The sequence below is a fragment of the Synchiropus splendidus genome, chromosome 8, assembly GCF_027744825.2.
Source record: "Synchiropus splendidus isolate RoL2022-P1 chromosome 8, RoL_Sspl_1.0, whole genome shotgun sequence".
In the NCBI taxonomy this organism is placed as follows: domain Eukaryota; kingdom Metazoa; phylum Chordata; class Actinopteri; order Syngnathiformes; family Callionymidae; genus Synchiropus; species Synchiropus splendidus.
In genome coordinates, this window is record NC_071341.1 from 8,524,986 (window position 1) to 8,542,236 (window position 17,251).

The 17,251-nt window shown below is 44.0% G+C and overlaps 3 protein-coding genes across 3 annotated transcripts; 2 read left to right on the forward strand and 1 right to left on the reverse strand.

Moving 5' to 3' along the window:
• Window positions 1-973: 973 nt before the first annotated feature.
• On the forward strand, window positions 974-4,336 carry scg2a (secretogranin II a). Its single transcript, XM_053873199.1, has 2 exons — window positions 974-1,059; window positions 2,247-4,336. The coding sequence occupies exon 2, from the start codon at window positions 2,255-2,257 to the stop codon at window positions 4,064-4,066; it is 1,812 nt and encodes a 603-aa protein (XP_053729174.1). The 5' UTR covers window positions 974-1,059; window positions 2,247-2,254; the 3' UTR covers window positions 4,067-4,336.
• A 117-nt stretch (window positions 4,337-4,453) lies between these two features.
• On the reverse strand, window positions 4,454-9,692 carry ap1s3a (adaptor related protein complex 1 subunit sigma 3a). Its single transcript, XM_053873137.1, has 5 exons — window positions 9,623-9,692; window positions 8,957-9,135; window positions 6,507-6,615; window positions 4,640-4,777; window positions 4,454-4,564 (listed from the first exon to the last, which is right to left on the reverse strand). The coding sequence occupies exons 1-5, from the start codon at window positions 9,623-9,625 to the stop codon at window positions 4,529-4,531; spliced, it is 465 nt and encodes a 154-aa protein (XP_053729112.1). The 5' UTR covers window positions 9,626-9,692; the 3' UTR covers window positions 4,454-4,528.
• An 806-nt stretch (window positions 9,693-10,498) lies between these two features.
• On the forward strand, window positions 10,499-17,251 carry dhrs12la (dehydrogenase/reductase 12-like a). The gene is made up of 10 exons (XM_053873066.1): window positions 10,499-10,574; window positions 11,854-11,987; window positions 13,104-13,186; window positions 13,276-13,371; window positions 13,579-13,660; window positions 13,724-13,785; window positions 14,380-14,484; window positions 14,667-14,757; window positions 14,838-14,975; window positions 16,754-17,251. The coding sequence occupies exons 1-10, from the start codon at window positions 10,519-10,521 to the stop codon at window positions 16,867-16,869; spliced, it is 963 nt and encodes a 320-aa protein (XP_053729041.1). The 5' UTR covers window positions 10,499-10,518; the 3' UTR covers window positions 16,870-17,251.

Consider the following 17,251-nt stretch of genomic DNA (forward strand, 5'->3'; position numbering starts at 1 on the left):
TGCATGACAGAGCTTCTCTTTGATCCTGGAATCCTGCAGTACCTCTGCATCCTAAGGGCAGGGCGGTCCCCAATAGCTACAGGAGTGAAACACACCATTCAGCTACGTGACAAGACAAAGGATCTGAGAGACTTGGTTGGATCAGTTAGTCTAGTGAGCGTCGTGCGAGCTATGTTAGCACTGACTGGAGGATATGAAATATCTTATTTTGTTAATATACTCACTTGAAATTTGGAAATTTACTTAGCAACATGTAGTTTGATTGGAGTGGAACCCCCAGGAGAGACCACTCGACTGCTCCCAGCCATTCGCAGACTGTTTTGTCGAACAGAGTTGTTTTGATTGTGTAACTTTGCCAGTGAGTGGCCACGGGGCATAAATTCGAATCCAGGGATGATGACAAAACTCTTGTCTTTCTGCAGGAAGCTCTATTTTTTAATAGAATCTGTAGACAAAGAGGCGCAGGTCAGTGCAGGTCAGCCCGCGCTCTCAGCGCACGGGAGTTTTATGAATGAAAAAGCAAGCCACTCACACCTGTCCATGCCAGACAAGACAGCTGCCAGAAACCATATTAGAGTGCGCACTTGCTTTATTTAAAAGCCCTGCTTCTTCCTCTGTCTCACACACACACACTTCTGCAGTCCCCCCCCCTCAAGCCCCCTCCCCTCTCTGGTTGTGGCAGAGACCATATGTGAGTCATCGTCTGCCGTTCAGTGCTGCAATTTTGATAACAAGCATCAATCACAACTACCCCTCTGACGTCACCCCAACATCACACCGCCATGAAACGTATAAGAAAACATCGAGAACAGCAAGTCCCTTTCATCACGTTTTTACCTCCAAAAATAGTAACTTGCGCCTGCTTCGTTGAGAAGCTGGACAGTTGTGCCGAGACCGGGTCAGAACCGCTTCACTCTCACACCAGCACTTGGGCTGACTCAAATGAACTTGCGTGTGGCGGTGACGCACGAGTCACGTGGTCACTATAATAGCCGAGGAGCTGTCCGCGGTGCTGGATCAGACCCGCCGGAGACCCGCAACCCTGCACTCCCGCTGAAGGTAAGACTTCGGCCATAGAATAGCGGGATTCATTCGTGTTCAACAACTGAGTTGACTTAAAAAAAAAAGATTTCTCAAGACCGATTCGTGTTCGAGGAACAACCTGATGCACCGAAGCTGGAGACAAGATGTTTTCAGTCCGCCGTCTTTTGTTCTCATCTGCTCATTTCTTCCGTTTAAAAAAAAATGTTTTAACCCTCCTTTCATATTTCACTTTTAACACTTTTAAACTGCATTCAGATAAATGCGCGTTTTTTTTTAGTATTTCACCCAAAATTAGAAAGAAAATAAAAAAGCTACACGAGTAATAATCTCCTTTTTATCATTCATTCCTGTATTAATGTGCGCTAGTCTGTCGACCATGTCGCGTTTTTTTTCCTCAATAAACACGCTTTTACTACGTGTTTCCTTTGATCGTAATTGAGTCCGTGTCGGCGGGTCGGTTGGAGTAGCAACGTGTTAGTAGTTTTGACGTTTGAGAGGACAATGTTCTGTCGAGAACATCAGCCCCACCGGGTTACCGTGACAACCAGGGCTGTGACTCACGGACAGCAGCAATTTGAAGACTAATGAGATTTGAGCTGGAGCCGCTGCTGCTGCTACAGTTCCTCCTGCTGACCGGCAGGGGGCGATGCTTGACGGCATAAACCCGCTCAATAATAATAATAAGAGACGCAACAATTGCAATAAAAACGTTGCACAAGACTAAAGTTGCAGCCCGGCTATATATATATATATATATATATATATATATATATATATATATCATATCTTACATGGATCTTTCCGGGCTGCAACTTTAGTCTTGTGATTCTAATGTGCATATTTTTAATATTTAATTGTGAATGCTTATTTCAGTCTCCGAACATCCAGTCATTTGTTGCGTAGTGTGAGAAAAACACTCACCCGGTGGGGGCAGGCTTACTAACATGGTAGTTTAAGTGTCAGTTGATTCCATGCATGTTCACTTGAGCTGTGATTTATGATCAAGCTTTATGACAAATGATAGCTTGCCTCTGCAATAAATGACAAATTCTCTTCTTCTATATTATATAATATTCCTTACCGTGAAAAGTGTGTTATTTAACCTGCTAAAAATATACATACATATTTCGTGTCGGTAAACAGTGGCTCGTCATGCTTGTTAGGAAAAACCTGACGTGTCTACCCTTTTTTCTCCTCTCCAGGCATCACTATGTCGTCACTCCTCTGTAGCTCCACCAGAGGAAACCCCTCCCTTGCCTGGTGCGCCAGCCTCCTCCTCCTTTGCCTCACTCACGTACACGGAGCTTCACTCAGAGACCACAGACTGCGGGGAAGTGAGTCAGACCCCCAGAGGGGAAGTGTCCATCGGCCTCCGAACGCTGACATGCTGAAAGCCTTGGAGTACATCGAGAGTCTTGGTCAGAGGGCAGAGTCGGACGTCCAGGCTGGACGATACGACGGCGCACGTGTGGATGATACAGAGAAGCTGCAAGCCATGATGAGACTGGCCTCTCGCCCCACAAATGAGGATGAGGAGGGTGCAGACGAAGGGCAGGAGGATAAGAGCGAGGAGCTGCTGCAGGCTGTGCTCAGCACCCTCCAGCAGACTGAGCAGGCCTCCAAACCCACCACGTCTCTCGGCGGAAGCTCGAGAGGATCATCAGGTGTGAGGGAACAGCAGAAGCAGCAAGCCATCATGCCTCATAAGAAGCTGCCACTCATGTTCGAGGATGATGAGGAGGGCGAAGGAGATGAGGAAGAGGAGGACGAAAGGGGCCCCTACAAGCGCACCACAGAGAACGTAGAGGAGAAGTACACCCCTCAGAACCTGGCCACTCTGCAGTCCGTCTTTGACGAACTGGACAAGTTCACCACTGGAAAGACCGCGACCAAACGGCAAGATGAAGAAGATGTGGCACAGCAGGAGGAGGAGGATGAAGCTGAAGACTTGTTTAATGTGAGGAATGTGGCGTATGATGACTTCGGGGCAGATTTAGCCAACTGGGGTCCACTGGACGAGAAGGAGGAGGAAGAGGAGGAGGATAAACACGAGCTCGACCGAGGGCTTGACTACGTTGAGGATGAAGACGAAGACGCCAACGATGAAGAGGAAGAGGAGGAGAGCTATCCAGTGAAGAGGTCCAGTGATCCAGATGACGTAACCAACTTGGTGGACTATTACATTTTCAAAGTGTTGGAGAAAACAGAGGAGGAGCAGAAGAGAGCGATAGAGGAGGAAGAGGAAGAAGAGAAGGAGAGAGAAGAAAGACGGGTCGCTCAGTATAGAGAGAACATAGACCCACGAGTTGTTTATGAGATTCTGAGGATCTCACAGAAGTACCAGATCCCCCCTGAAGACCTGCTCGACATGCTCAGAAGCCGATCCTCATCCACGTCGCAGAACAGGAAGAGCAGCCAGCTACCCAGAGCTGGAAACCAGCTCTCTCAACTGACCTACAAAGTCCCTCCATCCAGGTTCTACAGCAGACGTCTCCCTCAGAGACAGCAGAGCCCTCAAAACCTGCAGACGGAGCGGATCCTCAACCTGCTGGGACTGGGGGGGGCGGAGACAGAGGCTGAGGCTCCTGTCAGGAAGCAGCAGAGCTACAAAAGCTCACTGTCACGATTCCGCCCAGCAGAGCGTCCGGGGGAATCCACCTCCCCACAGAGGCGCCCGCCTGCCAAGTTAAAGGAGGACTATGACGACACAGTGGGAGAGGACGAGCTCGCGGCGTACTTGACGTCTCAGATGTTGTCCAGATACCCCAAACCCAGCAGCTACAGAGCCACGCAGAAGAGGGAGGAGGCCGGGCAGGCCATGACCGGGTCTTTCGAGCAGGCCATTCAGGACTACTTGGATCAGATGGACTCAGACAAGCAGCAGAATGAAAAGAGACAGTCAGAGGACGATGTGCAAAACAGCGACACACAAAGCTTCGATAATGATGCCGTGATGAAATTACTGAATTACCTGAACCCAGAGACGGAAGAATCTGATGCCAAAACTGCCCCAGGGGCATAAATACAGGCTGTAGATACGTATAAATATATATATATATATATTCTTTCGGAAAGGGTCGAAATAAAGTATTTTGGATGATAAAACAAGCAGTCAAGCGGTTGTGATTCTGTTGTGTTGACTAGAGATTGAACAACAGTCATAGCTTATAAGACAAACACATACCACCAGTTCAGTGTTGGATTCCACTTGTGTTTGCTTTTTGGTAATTCTTTCCTAAATGTGTTCATATGTGACATACTTGAAGTTAATAAAGCATTGACTTTATTTTTCCTTACTGTGTAGTGCTTCTTAATTTCCGCTGAATTCAATTCTTAACCAAAACATCTTTATTTAGTCAATAATGAATACATAATTTACATTACCTTCCACAAAAAAAGTGTGTTTTCAGTATTAAAACCAGGGGCCCTTGGTGATCACTATGCACAATATTTGCAGAGATGAATCTCCAGTTTCATTCATGGCTCAGTAGGCTGGCTTGTTCATGTATTCGTCCAAAGTCTGTGGGGAGAAGAGAAAGACGGACATCAGCCACCAAGATCAATATTTACCAAGCTAGTTCAAATCTCATGATACCTCCTGAAGACTGTCGGCCTCCTCAAGCGCTGCGCCAACAGCCATTTTGGATGTTTCCAGGATTTCTCCTCCCATTATAAACTCATCCAGGATGAAGTATGCCTTTTCAAAATTGAAAATGATGTCCAGCTCACAAACCTGCGGAGCATAATTCCATTAATAATTCAATTCCACTAACACCAGGGTGAATACAGTCCACTCAGTTCTTCTAAATTTGGCACCGCTCTAGTGACTATAGGTGAGATGTGTGAATGGATACAACTAATTTAAATGATATCGAGCATCAGGAGACAAAAAGTTCCTCTTGTATATGTTATATAAGGTATTTGTTTCTTTGACTTTTGACACCTGATGGAAGCAAAACTTAAATGATGTTATGTACAGAGCAGAGATCGATTGTGAAGGCCAGAGAACAGAAAACACAGCTAAAAATAGTGCATTCACCTCGTGAACGAGTCTCAATTTAAATAATAGATATGAAAAAATATAACACTCTGTCTAAGAGGGAAATGACTTGCTAACTTTGAAACATGGTTTTTCTCACTAGATATGTATTTATTTTGAGGTGCTTCACACGTATTCAGGTGCTCTGTTCCTACATAGATAATCTATGGTGTATTTTTTTAGTTTCAATGGAAAAGCTCAGTAAAAAGATTGTGCGTCATGTTTGAACCTTGGGAAACTTTAGTCTTTGCGACTATTTGGTTAAAAAATGTTCGTAAAGATGCAATGTGTTTGTTGAACACTGAATGTGTTATTTTTGAACATCTGTACTTACAATAGAAACCTCCACAAACCAAGAAACAATCCCTAGTGTACGGAGTTTCTTACCAAGTTTGCTGGCTGTACAGTATAATCGCACAGTGGCACGTGTGGTGAGGTCAACACAGACGATAAAAAATTAAGTTGTGCCTTTGATGTTGCAACACATAAATTGAACCACACCATCAATACAAAATTGTCGATCATCAGAAATAGGCAACTGCTGAGTGGTGACAGCGTGCGGATGTCACTCATCAGTCAGAGATTCAGCCACCTGCTTCTCCTCATATAAGCTGCACTGACTGGCCTCCTGAGGCTTCAGGAAACACTTGCCATTTTCAGACTTCACTCTTGGTTCTACAATCTTTAGATGTCAACAACTTCTCCAATGGAACCTCACATCATTTTTAAACCAAGAGTGCCACCTACTGAGCTCTGAAAATGAGGACACTGTTTCATGAAGCCTCATCACTTGGATGAAGGAACAAGCTGAAGTCAGTTTGAGGCTTGGGAGGTTTAGAAAAATGTCATCACATCCTTGAATATCTGTCTCAGACCCCAAACCAATGATGAGGACTTCACTCTGGCTTATCCTCAGTCGAGGTGTCAACATTAAAATAAAGTGTTTAGCCTCCCTTCTGTGTCTGGCTCACGCATGAACCTATAGTTCTATAGGGGGCGCTGGTTCCTCATGTTACTGTGCCAGCATAAAGCCATGATGTTCATTTATTTATTTTTCAAAGGGAATTTTATTTATATTTAGCACCTACAAAACATAAAGTGTTATATTTTTGGGGGAAACCACTTCCTGTTCATTACTGCTGGGGCGCTGGGGAAAGTGCCCCACTAGTTACCTCATGACAGCCATGAAAATATTGAATTTGTTCTATCCTAAAGCACTTGGTGCTTCAAACCTTGGGTATTACCCATGTTTTTTGGTGACCCACAGGCTTCAAAGATGACAAGCGCTCTCTTCATTCATAGCAATGGAAATTTCTCAGCTGTGTCTTTCACTCTGGAGAAGAACGTGCCATTGTTTCTAGTGTCAAAATTATGAACGGATCAATGAAGTTGATGTAGTATGATGAGATCTGTTCTCACTTACATTACCAAAGTATTTATCCAGCAGCTCAACGTATCTGTGCAGCACCTCCAGACAGAGCAGCTCATTGTCATGGTTCTCCATACCTGCGCAGAAATACAAGCTGGCATACCTGAGAGAGCAGAGGGGAGAGTATGATCAGAATTTACTTTATGAATCCCAAGTCGGCAAATAACTCTGACGGCCACTTTGGTGTCAGTCAAGAATTGCTGAAACAACACAATTTCATCTTCAGTTGCCAGATCAAGGCCTTGAGTAAGTTCCACTCTCAGTTTTTCTGCAGAATCGTATGTTTGTATTGCTGACATTCACACCTGTTCAGGTGAGTGTCTGGCTTTGCTCCTGCACTCTCCACTAAATATCCAGTAGCACACGAGAGTTGGGTGTGGGCAAGTGTGTCGCCCACAAGAGTCAACTTGTTGCAAATATTTGCCTCTGCTGTAATCGGTGGATGAATGCAAACATGGAGCAGGATCAGTAGACTTATCTTAGCTTAGCTTGGTCTGTTATTTTTAGTTCAGTTGAAGTCAAGTGTTGTTGACCTACATGTATTTGGCCAATGCTAGCACACGTGACAAGCCACTTCAGAGCTCTGGCTGCATTGCATGTGTAGCCACGGCCATTATTATAAATTGCCATGGCTCATTGTGTGCCACTCCAAAGAGAACAATTCACATTTTAATGTAAGCAGAAAAAAAACAAATACAGTGGTACCTCGGTTCTCGACCACAATCCGTTCCAGAAGGCGGTTCGAGAAGCGATTTGTTTGAAACCTGAATAAATTTTTCCCATTACAATGAATGTAAAAAGAAATAATGCATTCCAAGCCTTAAAATAGTCTTTTGTAGGAGTGAATGTAGAGTGTCTGCTGCAGGTGCGCTGTTCCTCTATGTGTGTGGCCGCTGCATGTGGGAGGGGTTGCCGAGTGAGTGACGTCTCTCCAGAAGTGAAGAGGTGCCCGGTGCGTGTCCAGCTCTGAATGTGCGCTTCTGTGCAGTTTGGCTGTGACAAAGTCATAAACCAAGTAACTTAGCTCTGTCCCAGACTCGCCTCATCCCTGTCCCAGCTCCAGCCCACAACAGGACATCAAACCCTGGAGTGAGCGCTCCAGCCTCGGAGGTGTGGAGAGCGAGCACCTCCCCTGTGACACTCTACCACGGTCCAGTGCGGAAACAGGAAAGGTTTTACACCTCAATATGAAGGAAAAACAGTCAGTAAATGTAGCTAAAGCGTGTCGTGAGTCAGCTGATCGGTCCGCGCACGTTATGTTTTTTCCAGCTTTTTAAGGGGCGTTCGAGTTCTGGATTTTCCTTCGAAATCGGAAGCAAAAAAATCTTGACATTTTTGCTCGAATTTGTTCGAAGTCCGGGACGTTCGAAAACCGAGGTACCACTGTACATCATCCTAACCAGTGTAACATGGATGAGATAAGATTAAATGTTTTAATAAAATTTTATGCCTTTTTTGAGTTTAGATTTTGATGCAGTCTGTTGAGGAGTTTATTAGTTAAAATAAAAACATAATAACAATGACAATTCAATTCTTTGTCCTCACCGTTTAGCATGAAATAAATGAAGTTTAATAAATATTTCACAGTGAGAACCTCATTGAGAAAGACCCTTAATCACATGACTTTTATTCAAAGCCTTTGACTAGTTGTTGTTGTCCAGTCCAACTATATATCATCACACCATAGTTTTTTTCCATTATAAATTGTTCACAAATTTGTCATTCATTTCTGCCTATTCACTGAAGAAGTACTTATCGATGACGTGTCAACTAAACACTACAAACCAGGAACATTATCAAGAGAGGGTTAAATCACTGGTTTTCAAATGCGGATGCGTTTACATGAGGTTTTTTTTTTATGTTATGTGAATTTTTTAATAAATAGCATAAAATAGATATCAGTTAATAATTACACATAATTATTATCATACAAAACAGAAGTGAGTTTCCTCCACATCAGGATGGTTTGATCCCAGTCATCTGTGACTCACTGCTGCCACTAAAACAACGGAGTCATGGTTGAAGTGTATTAGCCGAAAACCAGCCATCAAGATGTCGACATTGTTCATGTCAGAATAAGAATGCATGCAAGCAGCAACACTGTTTTGCTTTAAGTTCACGAAATGAGACAGCGTTGATACAGTGGTCTGCAGGAAGCAAAAAGGTTGAGAAGCACTGTTCTAAATGGCTGCTCTGAGGTCAGTTTCGCATTGATTCCAAGAACTTGTGAGAACTTTGATTTTATGGCAGGGTTGTAACCGTGATAAGGCGCTCTGCGTTGCCTCATCCTGACATGGTTTCTGTTTGCTCAAGACAAACTTCACCTCTGTCAAGACAGTGATCTCTGGTCAGGGAGTGCAGTCGCCTTTGTTTTCCTTCTTCAGAATGTTCAGCGACACTGAGGTTAGCACGTCTGTTTACACCAGCTGACACATTTGTGCTACCTTTTGTAGACGATCTTCAGATCCCTCCAGTGGAGGAAGTTGCATGAACGCGGTTGACGAGCCAAAACCAGCATGGTCATGTCCCTGATCACCTTCTTCTTCTCCCTGTCTGACATTGGTGTGAACCACTTCTGCAGGCGCAGCTTCCCCTGCCTGCTGAACAGCAGCAAGAAACGCATCTGGAGGACATAAACAAAGCCTGTATTCTCATACTGTTCAGTTAGAAAAAAATGTTCAGGCAGCAAACTCTCTTGAGTCATGCACGGCTTTATTCGGGCTCCAGTCCATCCTGGTGGGTGGCATGTGCCTCACAAATGTCAGTCAAGAGAAAAGGCAATGCAACAATGCAGTGAAAAGAAAAGTATATGCAAGGAAGCAGAGAGCAACTTGGAGTGCTGTGAGTCTGCAGGTCTGACTGTGCAGCTGACTTTGTACTTCTGAGAACCTCAGGTAAGATAAACTCTAAAGGACGAAGGCAGAATTAATTATGTTAAATCGTCGTGTGTTAAACCAACTGTCAATCACGCAGGCACCTGAATAACGCCTGGATCAAAAGCCTTCAATATATTCACTTGTATAACAGGTGGTATAAAAAGGAATCCCTGGAAACTATTTCGAAATTGATGTTATGGAAAGTTGAAGTAGTTGGCTGTTTAAATAACTTACCATTTTGTGGAAGAAGTTTGAGGAAAAGAGATGAATAAGACTCCAGATGAGTCAAGATCCCGCTGATTTCTCAACACCGGTGGTGTTTCCTGCATTGTTGTCCCACCCTCCCACACACACACGCACTCGCACGCACAAGGGCTCTGGCATTTAACCTCAGACAAGTGTGTCTGATCATGTTCTTGAGAAAAGAGTCCTTTTAATTCACATTATTAAACCATGACTTTAGCACATCTGTAGTCAGATTAGTTGCAAATTTCATCAGATACATGATAGTAAACATGAGCTCAATGCTAAGACACTATTTTTGCTGCTGTTCGATGCAGTTTCCTTTTGATTCAGTTTTTATTTGGCAAGTTGGCATTTATTTTTAACAGAAATTAACAACTTTTCTAATTTCGAATCTGAAATCTGCCCAATTCTACGATAAGTTTTAATAGCAGAATATTAATTAATTAATGTTATAAGTCACGTTTACATACTGTTAAGGTAAAGTTATGTGTTTTCACATTAGATGTGACACTTAACCGGTATTTATTAGTACTAATAAAAATGCTGGACACTAAAGGCTAAAGATGACATTTGAAAACACAGCTGGCAATAAAAATCCCTTGTAAGATCTAATATGCACATTCATAGTTTTAGTTAGTTTTATATATTAGTACAGTTTTATTTATTTTCATTTTATTTATTGTTTCACTTTGCCTCCATTCCACTACATATACAGCATACTATGGATACAACGTTTGGCTGCAGTACCTCTTTCAGCCACTGCGGGTCAGCAAAGACGTCAGGTTTTATTTTTCCGCTTCTGCGGATCCACGTGGTTTCGGTCCAGCTGTTTTAAGTCTGGGTCCGACCTCAGCTGAGTCCCAGTTCGGAACAGAAGCAGCATCATGTCTCTGTACAGAAACTCCGCCTGGTTCCTGAAGGGTCTCACTGAGTTCACCAGGTAAGGGAGGGGCGGGGAGGGGAGGGAATAAGAGGTCATGATACAAAACCATCACTTCACTTTCATTCCTTCTCTTCTACTATTTAATCTTAGTATTAAGATTAGATACCAGTGTTAGTGTTCACATCAGCTCACAGCTGTTTATTCGGATTGTGTGCCACTCTGACTAAGGTGGGGAGTGAAAACATGTCAAAGTTATGGGGATTTGGTTTAAATTAAATGCATTGAAATACATTTTTAAAAATAGAGAATGCAGTGCAACTTTTCATTTAATTTATTTTTAACAACTTTGGGAGGATGTGTGACCATGTAGTCACCTTGTGTTTTTTTTTAGAGAGATATACAGTTGTGCCTGTAGTATTGATGAGGAGTTGTGCATTCTGTAGGGCAGTTCCTTGTGGTCCTGTAGTTGACTGTTAAGGACTAGATTTTTTTGTGACAATCTTGCTTCAGAGTTTAAGTTGACATTTTTGTTGGCTTTTTCAAAAAGCAAAGCATCAAATGTCCTGCTCAGATTTCATGTTGTATATCCAGCGTTCATGTCCGAAACAAGCAGAACTCTAGAGAGACTCCTCCCAAAAAGGTTTTTCAGGCATATACAGTACCTGTATATCCGAGTCAGGTGGTGTGAGACCAGGAAGCATGTTGGGATCACTCAGCCTCAGTTGGGTGATGGGGGGAGGCAGGAGGGGGAGGTGTGTTCTCGGATAAAAGTGTGTGTGACAACAACAAGAAACGTTGATGAGCTGATTCTCCTAAGAAATAGTTATCATCTAAACTCCAGGCTTAAGAACTGTGCGGCAAACACTGCTATCTCAAGTGGTGTTTCCTCTTTGTCCTGTGTTATCTTGTCCCCCACAGAGGGTCTGGCAGCCCGCTGTGACCTTGTCCTAATAGTTCTCGGCATGACACCATAGAACAGTGCCAGCATTAAGCTCGCTTGTGGCCCCACTGTCCCCATCCCCACCTTCCATTAGACCTCAACAATAGCGTCCAGCACAATGGCTGCTATTGAAGTCCTGGGCGCGCACACACTCACACACAACCCTCTTGTCACCATGAGTGGTCTCAGATGCTGACCTCTGATCAGAGATGCTGCCTGGCACACTGACTCCTTCATTGTCCGCGCAGTAAAGACACTTTCTGTACCTCAGCACTGATCCTCAACACGCTGACATTTATGTTTGAAATCATGCCTGACTTGTAAACCAACTTCTTCTTCTACTGTTCTCTTCGCTGTGTCCGATAATATTGTTTAAAGTGGTGGATGTGTGTGCAGGAGTGGCTTCCTGGCGGCCTCTAAGCGATTTCTGGAGAAGGATCTGGAAGTGTCCATGGCAGGACGCTCCTTCATGATCACTGGAGCCAACAGTGGGATTGGGAAAGCCACTGCCATGGCCATCGCTAAGAGAGGTACTGGCTTCTGTTGTCCAGTAAACTGGCTGCATCTGGAAAAGAGAGGCGAGAAAGTTCCCAAAATCTTGATAGAAAGCCAAATATTTAGGTCGTGTGCAAATCATTTTAAAGCAAGGAAAGGATATTTAACACGTGCATTCAAGCTGGGACCTTTTGTGACCCTTACCAAGACGTGCAGGGTCACTTGGACACAGAAGTATCTCATTTGAAAGGCAATTCATTTCATTATTTGGATTGAAACCTGAGGCGAGAGAAGTGGAGGAGTCATTTTTCCCCTGCCTTCTTTGATTCTCTGCCTCTCTCCGCGTGACAGCCTTGATTCTGCCGTCATCTTTGACAGCCTCATTTTCTTGTCACTCATTTCAGGCAGATTTATGAAATACATACCTGCACATTTGGTTGCTGCAGTATGTGGTCAGGAGAGTTCCTTTCCCTTATTATATCATGTCTGCTTCCGTCAGAATTTTAGAATAAAGTTGATGCGACCATCCCAATTTATCAATATCAAAATTATGAGATTTCTTTTTTACTTCTTCACAACCTACTTTTGTGATCCACTGGTGGATTGCAATTCACTTATTGGTTACCTCTGCATTTTTTTAAATTGATATGTATTTTTTAAATTCAGGCATAAATCCCATCTAATGTAATGTTCGTGTCATGATCACTAAGTGAGTCTGACCCAATTGCAGTGTCGATGACGGTTTACAGAAGACTCGAACAACCAGAGTTAAAAGTTAACAGTAACTTTAATACAAATAACACAACACAAACACTAACAGTAAGGAAGAACAGAAGACGTCAGCACCAGAAACGGCGTGAGGAGGACAAACACGAAAACCATTGGAACACAAAGTGACCATCTGGCAGCACAGACTGGAACCCAGGGGTAGAAATCCTACTGATCAGCGGAATGAGATCCAAACAGTTGAAAACAGGAAGCAAGACACTGGAACACAGCAAATAACAAAACGAAAGCACACATAAAACGAAACTATGACAGTTTTATTGGGAACCAAGTGTCATTTTTTTAATACACCTTGATGTATATTTGACCTCAGAATGACTTGTCATGTTCTGCCTGTCGACATTTTCTGACTGTCTGTGATTCAGGCGGAACCATCCACATGATCTGCAGAAACAGGGACAAAGCCGAGGAGGCGAGAGCAGAAATCGTCAAGGAGTCTGGAAACAAAGTGAAGCCTTGCTGTCTCACTCGCACAGGAGGTTTAATCCCAGCATCACCGTAGTAACGTACGTGTGTGGTTGTCTTTAAAAACACCAGGAGATCTACCTTCACATCCTGGACATGTCTGAGACCAGGAAGGTGTGGGAGTTTGCCGAAGGCTTCAAGAAGAAGTTCAAGGCTCTTAATGTCCTTGTAAGTCAAATAATGATCTGTTTGATTTTGTTCTGTTCCCTTCTGAGAATAGTGGAGATGCTGAGCCACTGCCAGTAAGTATGACGTGTAATATTAATGCTCCGCATGATTATATGCTCTAATTTCCTCGTATTTTTGTTGGGAAGAACCCTCCACCAGACGCCTGGTACACGATGTCTCAGATGTTGGTGTGATCTTCTGCTTCAGATCAACAACGCCGGCGCCATCATGAGCGAGAGGGACGTGAACGCTGAAGGGCTGGAGAAAAGCTTCGCCACCAATGTCCTGGGTGAGTCACAGGAGACCAGTGAGGACGGACTAATAGGTGTTTCATTTTCACTGTGTTCCACAGGAGTTTACATTCTCACCAAGAGCTTGATCCCCCTGCTGGAGAAGAGCGCCGACCCCAGAGTGGTGAGTTCAGCTGGTGGTCATCAACTCTAGAAGAACCTGCGTCCAGGGAGCTCTCACCACAACTCATCCCTAGTGTCCTTGTCTTCAGAGCTCAGCGCTTGTGGGGTAAAAATATTGGGAAGTTTCAATGAAATGGTTGTTCAAAACCATAGAGTTTAAGAGCAGAGTGTTCCACCTAAGGTTCTGAAACATTGTTTTATGAAGCTTCATAAATGCATTGCACATAACCCCCTTCTTTATCCAGAGCCATCATGGCTCTTGGGTGAGTGAGTTTTACACTCCTGCAGGGGAGTTTGGGGCTGAAGCCAACTTGGGTGGAGGCTGGGGAACCCCTAGCTATTCCTCCAGTAGAGGAGGGAGCGGGATGTTCTACCTTCTTCACTTGCTGCTTCCAGATTTAGAGAAGAAAATGGAGGGGAGGTGTTTTTATTTGTCAGTTGCTTCCTCCTTTATTTGATAAATAATGTCTTTTAGACCATTTTTGAATATGAATTCAATCAAACAAATAAGATCATTTATTCAATGTTCTTCCCTCCATGAAAGCAGTCACTCAACACCCACCGTCTCTTCTCCTCCGACCTCCTGTGTTTGCAGATCACAGTCTCATCTGGGGGGATGTTGGTGCAGAAGCTGCGGCCGGGAAACCTGCAGTCTGAGAGGGGTCACTATGACGGCACCATGGTTTACGCCCAGCACAAGGCACCTCTTTTATATCCTCACCAAATCACTGAGATGCGACCCATTCTGGAACAAACATTATCAGGAATGACGTAGAAGCTAGCGGGACTGGATCATTATTTGTGCCGTTTATTTGACGCTGAGGTCCACGTGGTGCTGATCTCCAGAGAATGTATGTTGTAACACCATTGTGTGTGTTTCAGAGGCAGCAGGTGGTGATGACGGAGCAGCTGGCTAAGAGTCACACCAACATCCACTTCTCCGTCATGCATCCCGGCTGGGTGGACACTCCAGGTACCACGCACACTTTGAACCAATGGTGAGTCCACACAACTTCCTGTTCGTCGGCATCCATCTCTTTCTCTGTGCTCCAGCGGTGGCCAACGCTATGCCTGACTTCCACCGCTCCATGAAGCAGAGCCTGCGGACCCCGGAGCAGGGGGCCGACACCGTGGTGTGGCTGGCCATCTCAGACGCCGCCGTCAAGAACCCCAGCGGACGCTTCTATCAGGGTCCGTGAGTGAAGTCACGCTGACATCTGACCTGTTTATTTTGTGTTACAAACGCGCACAAAAGGCTGGTCTGATGCCACCTATCATTGATGAATGAATGAGTGAGAGAGGGAGAGGAGTGTCTGGCTGACATCCATCGCAGCTGCTGTGAAATGCTTTTGGTGCCAGATACTGCCAGAGAGCCGAGTGACACAAAACAAACACTCAACCTCTCTTGATTCACAGGCCCTATAGAAGCGTACTGCACCCTCATGTTCTCTGTGATGCGTTCAAATGCTACTCTGACTTTTCACCTCAGCCTTCCTCATTTATTTGTTGTTGTATTTTTTTTAGTGGTGGGATGGGACTTTAAACAAGTTATTTTTAGTAATTTAATTTAATTGAACAGTTTGCTCTCCAGACAACAGGGAACCTTTGTAAGTGCAGGAGTTCCTGGTCCACTGATCACACTGATGCACAAGACACGTGGCAGCTAGGATGAGAACAACAACAACAAACATGGAGGAATCCCTGAACAAAAGCAAACAAAAGCATCTGTTTGCTTTTGTTCAGGGAGGGTTTTCTCTACACAGTGACCAGGGTTTCCACTACTCTGAATGGAGTTGAAATTCTTATACAAATATTTTCAAGACATTAAAAGAGCTTCAGTTTAAATAAGGTGATATAAAAACTTGAATATAGCCACCATGGTGATTTATTGTGCTATGGTCAAACTGATGCAAAATAAATATTTTGTTGTTTAAATGTATGCATAAGTCCATCATTTGATTCAGTAATATACCAAATTCATTCAAATTGAAAAATGTGGTTTCTTGTGGCAAATATTCTTGTACCATTAAACTGCAATAAATTGAGATTAATTAATCACATTTTTTTTCTTGACTCCCACCCCAAATTTTTTTTATAAATTGTTTTGTAAAGAGTCTTCAAGCTTTACTTTCTGGATCCTCATATACATATATATATATTATCAAAAACATTTTAGTAAAAGAAACAGAAGAAAATGCCATGCTTTATTGAATTAAAACTGTTTCAGCAAACAATCTAGAATGGAGGGGAAATTCATCGGATTTATCAAGATTTTTATATTCAAATTGTAACTTTATTTTGGTTCAAAATATATATTTTGTGAGGACCAATTCTGCATTTTGTTACATTAAAGAGCTCTGGGAAACAAACTGGTCCGTGGTCTGGTGGTCATGATCCAGAGATGGAAGAGAGACCCAAAGTACATGTGCAGGGTCTGATGCAGCTGGTTCTCCACCTCCAGGCGAAGAGGTTAAATGCATCAGGCAGTGCGAGGTCTTTTAGGCTGCTCTTCTTCTATGATCAGTGGGGGTCATTGGTGGAGAAGTGACCTTGAGTTCTCAGACCATAAGTGCTCTTGCTCCTCTTGAAGTGTGCAGTCATCTGTTTCCTGGCCAGTCTAAGAGCTGTTGCATCACCAGAATCTATACACAGCCTCCTGGTCCTTCCATGATGGATCTATTGACCTTCTGCGATAATTGAATTTCTATTTCTTTATTAGTTGTGGGTTAAAGGTTTTCATTTGGCACCTGATCATCCGAGTCAGCGCTTATGCCGGATCAGAAAGTAAATATTTGATGGCACAGCGGGTCTTGCTGTGGATGAGCAGCAGTGACTCTCTGATCCTCGATTTCCCCCGGTGCCGTCCACTTGTCAATAGGGCTTCAGCTGGAGGACCAGACGAGGCTTTGGGGGATTCAGAGGCGGACCAGTAAACATTGATGTGTGCATGTGTGTGTGTGTCCACATAGATCGAAGGATGGTGTCCACCCACCTCCCACTGGCCTGGACCCACAGCTCCCCACTGGAGGAGCAGAAGTTAATGTCCCTGCTGGACGACCTGGCCAAGATGTTCCAGCCCAACTGAGAACACTTGCTGCACCTGTTTCTACTCCTGCAGCACCTCCACTCCTGGATAATGGCGTGTGTCTAACCTCCAGATTTGACTCATGTACATAACTTTTTTTTTTATTTACATACATTTGCTCACTTACTGTGTTACATCCGTTAGACCGAAGCTGCCGCAGTCAGACGTGTGACAGAGCAAGAGGTCGATCAGATGGGAATCTGATGCGACCGTCACACCGTCGTTGTCGTCTAACCGCTACTTAACAATGATGTTTTAACCAAGATTAGAAGCAGCGTCACCAGAGCTGAGCAGTAACACTCAGTAACACCTGCACTGGCTTCATTTAAGAATGGATAATGTGTGTCTGAATAAAGAAAAACAAAGCAAAACTGCTTTTTTC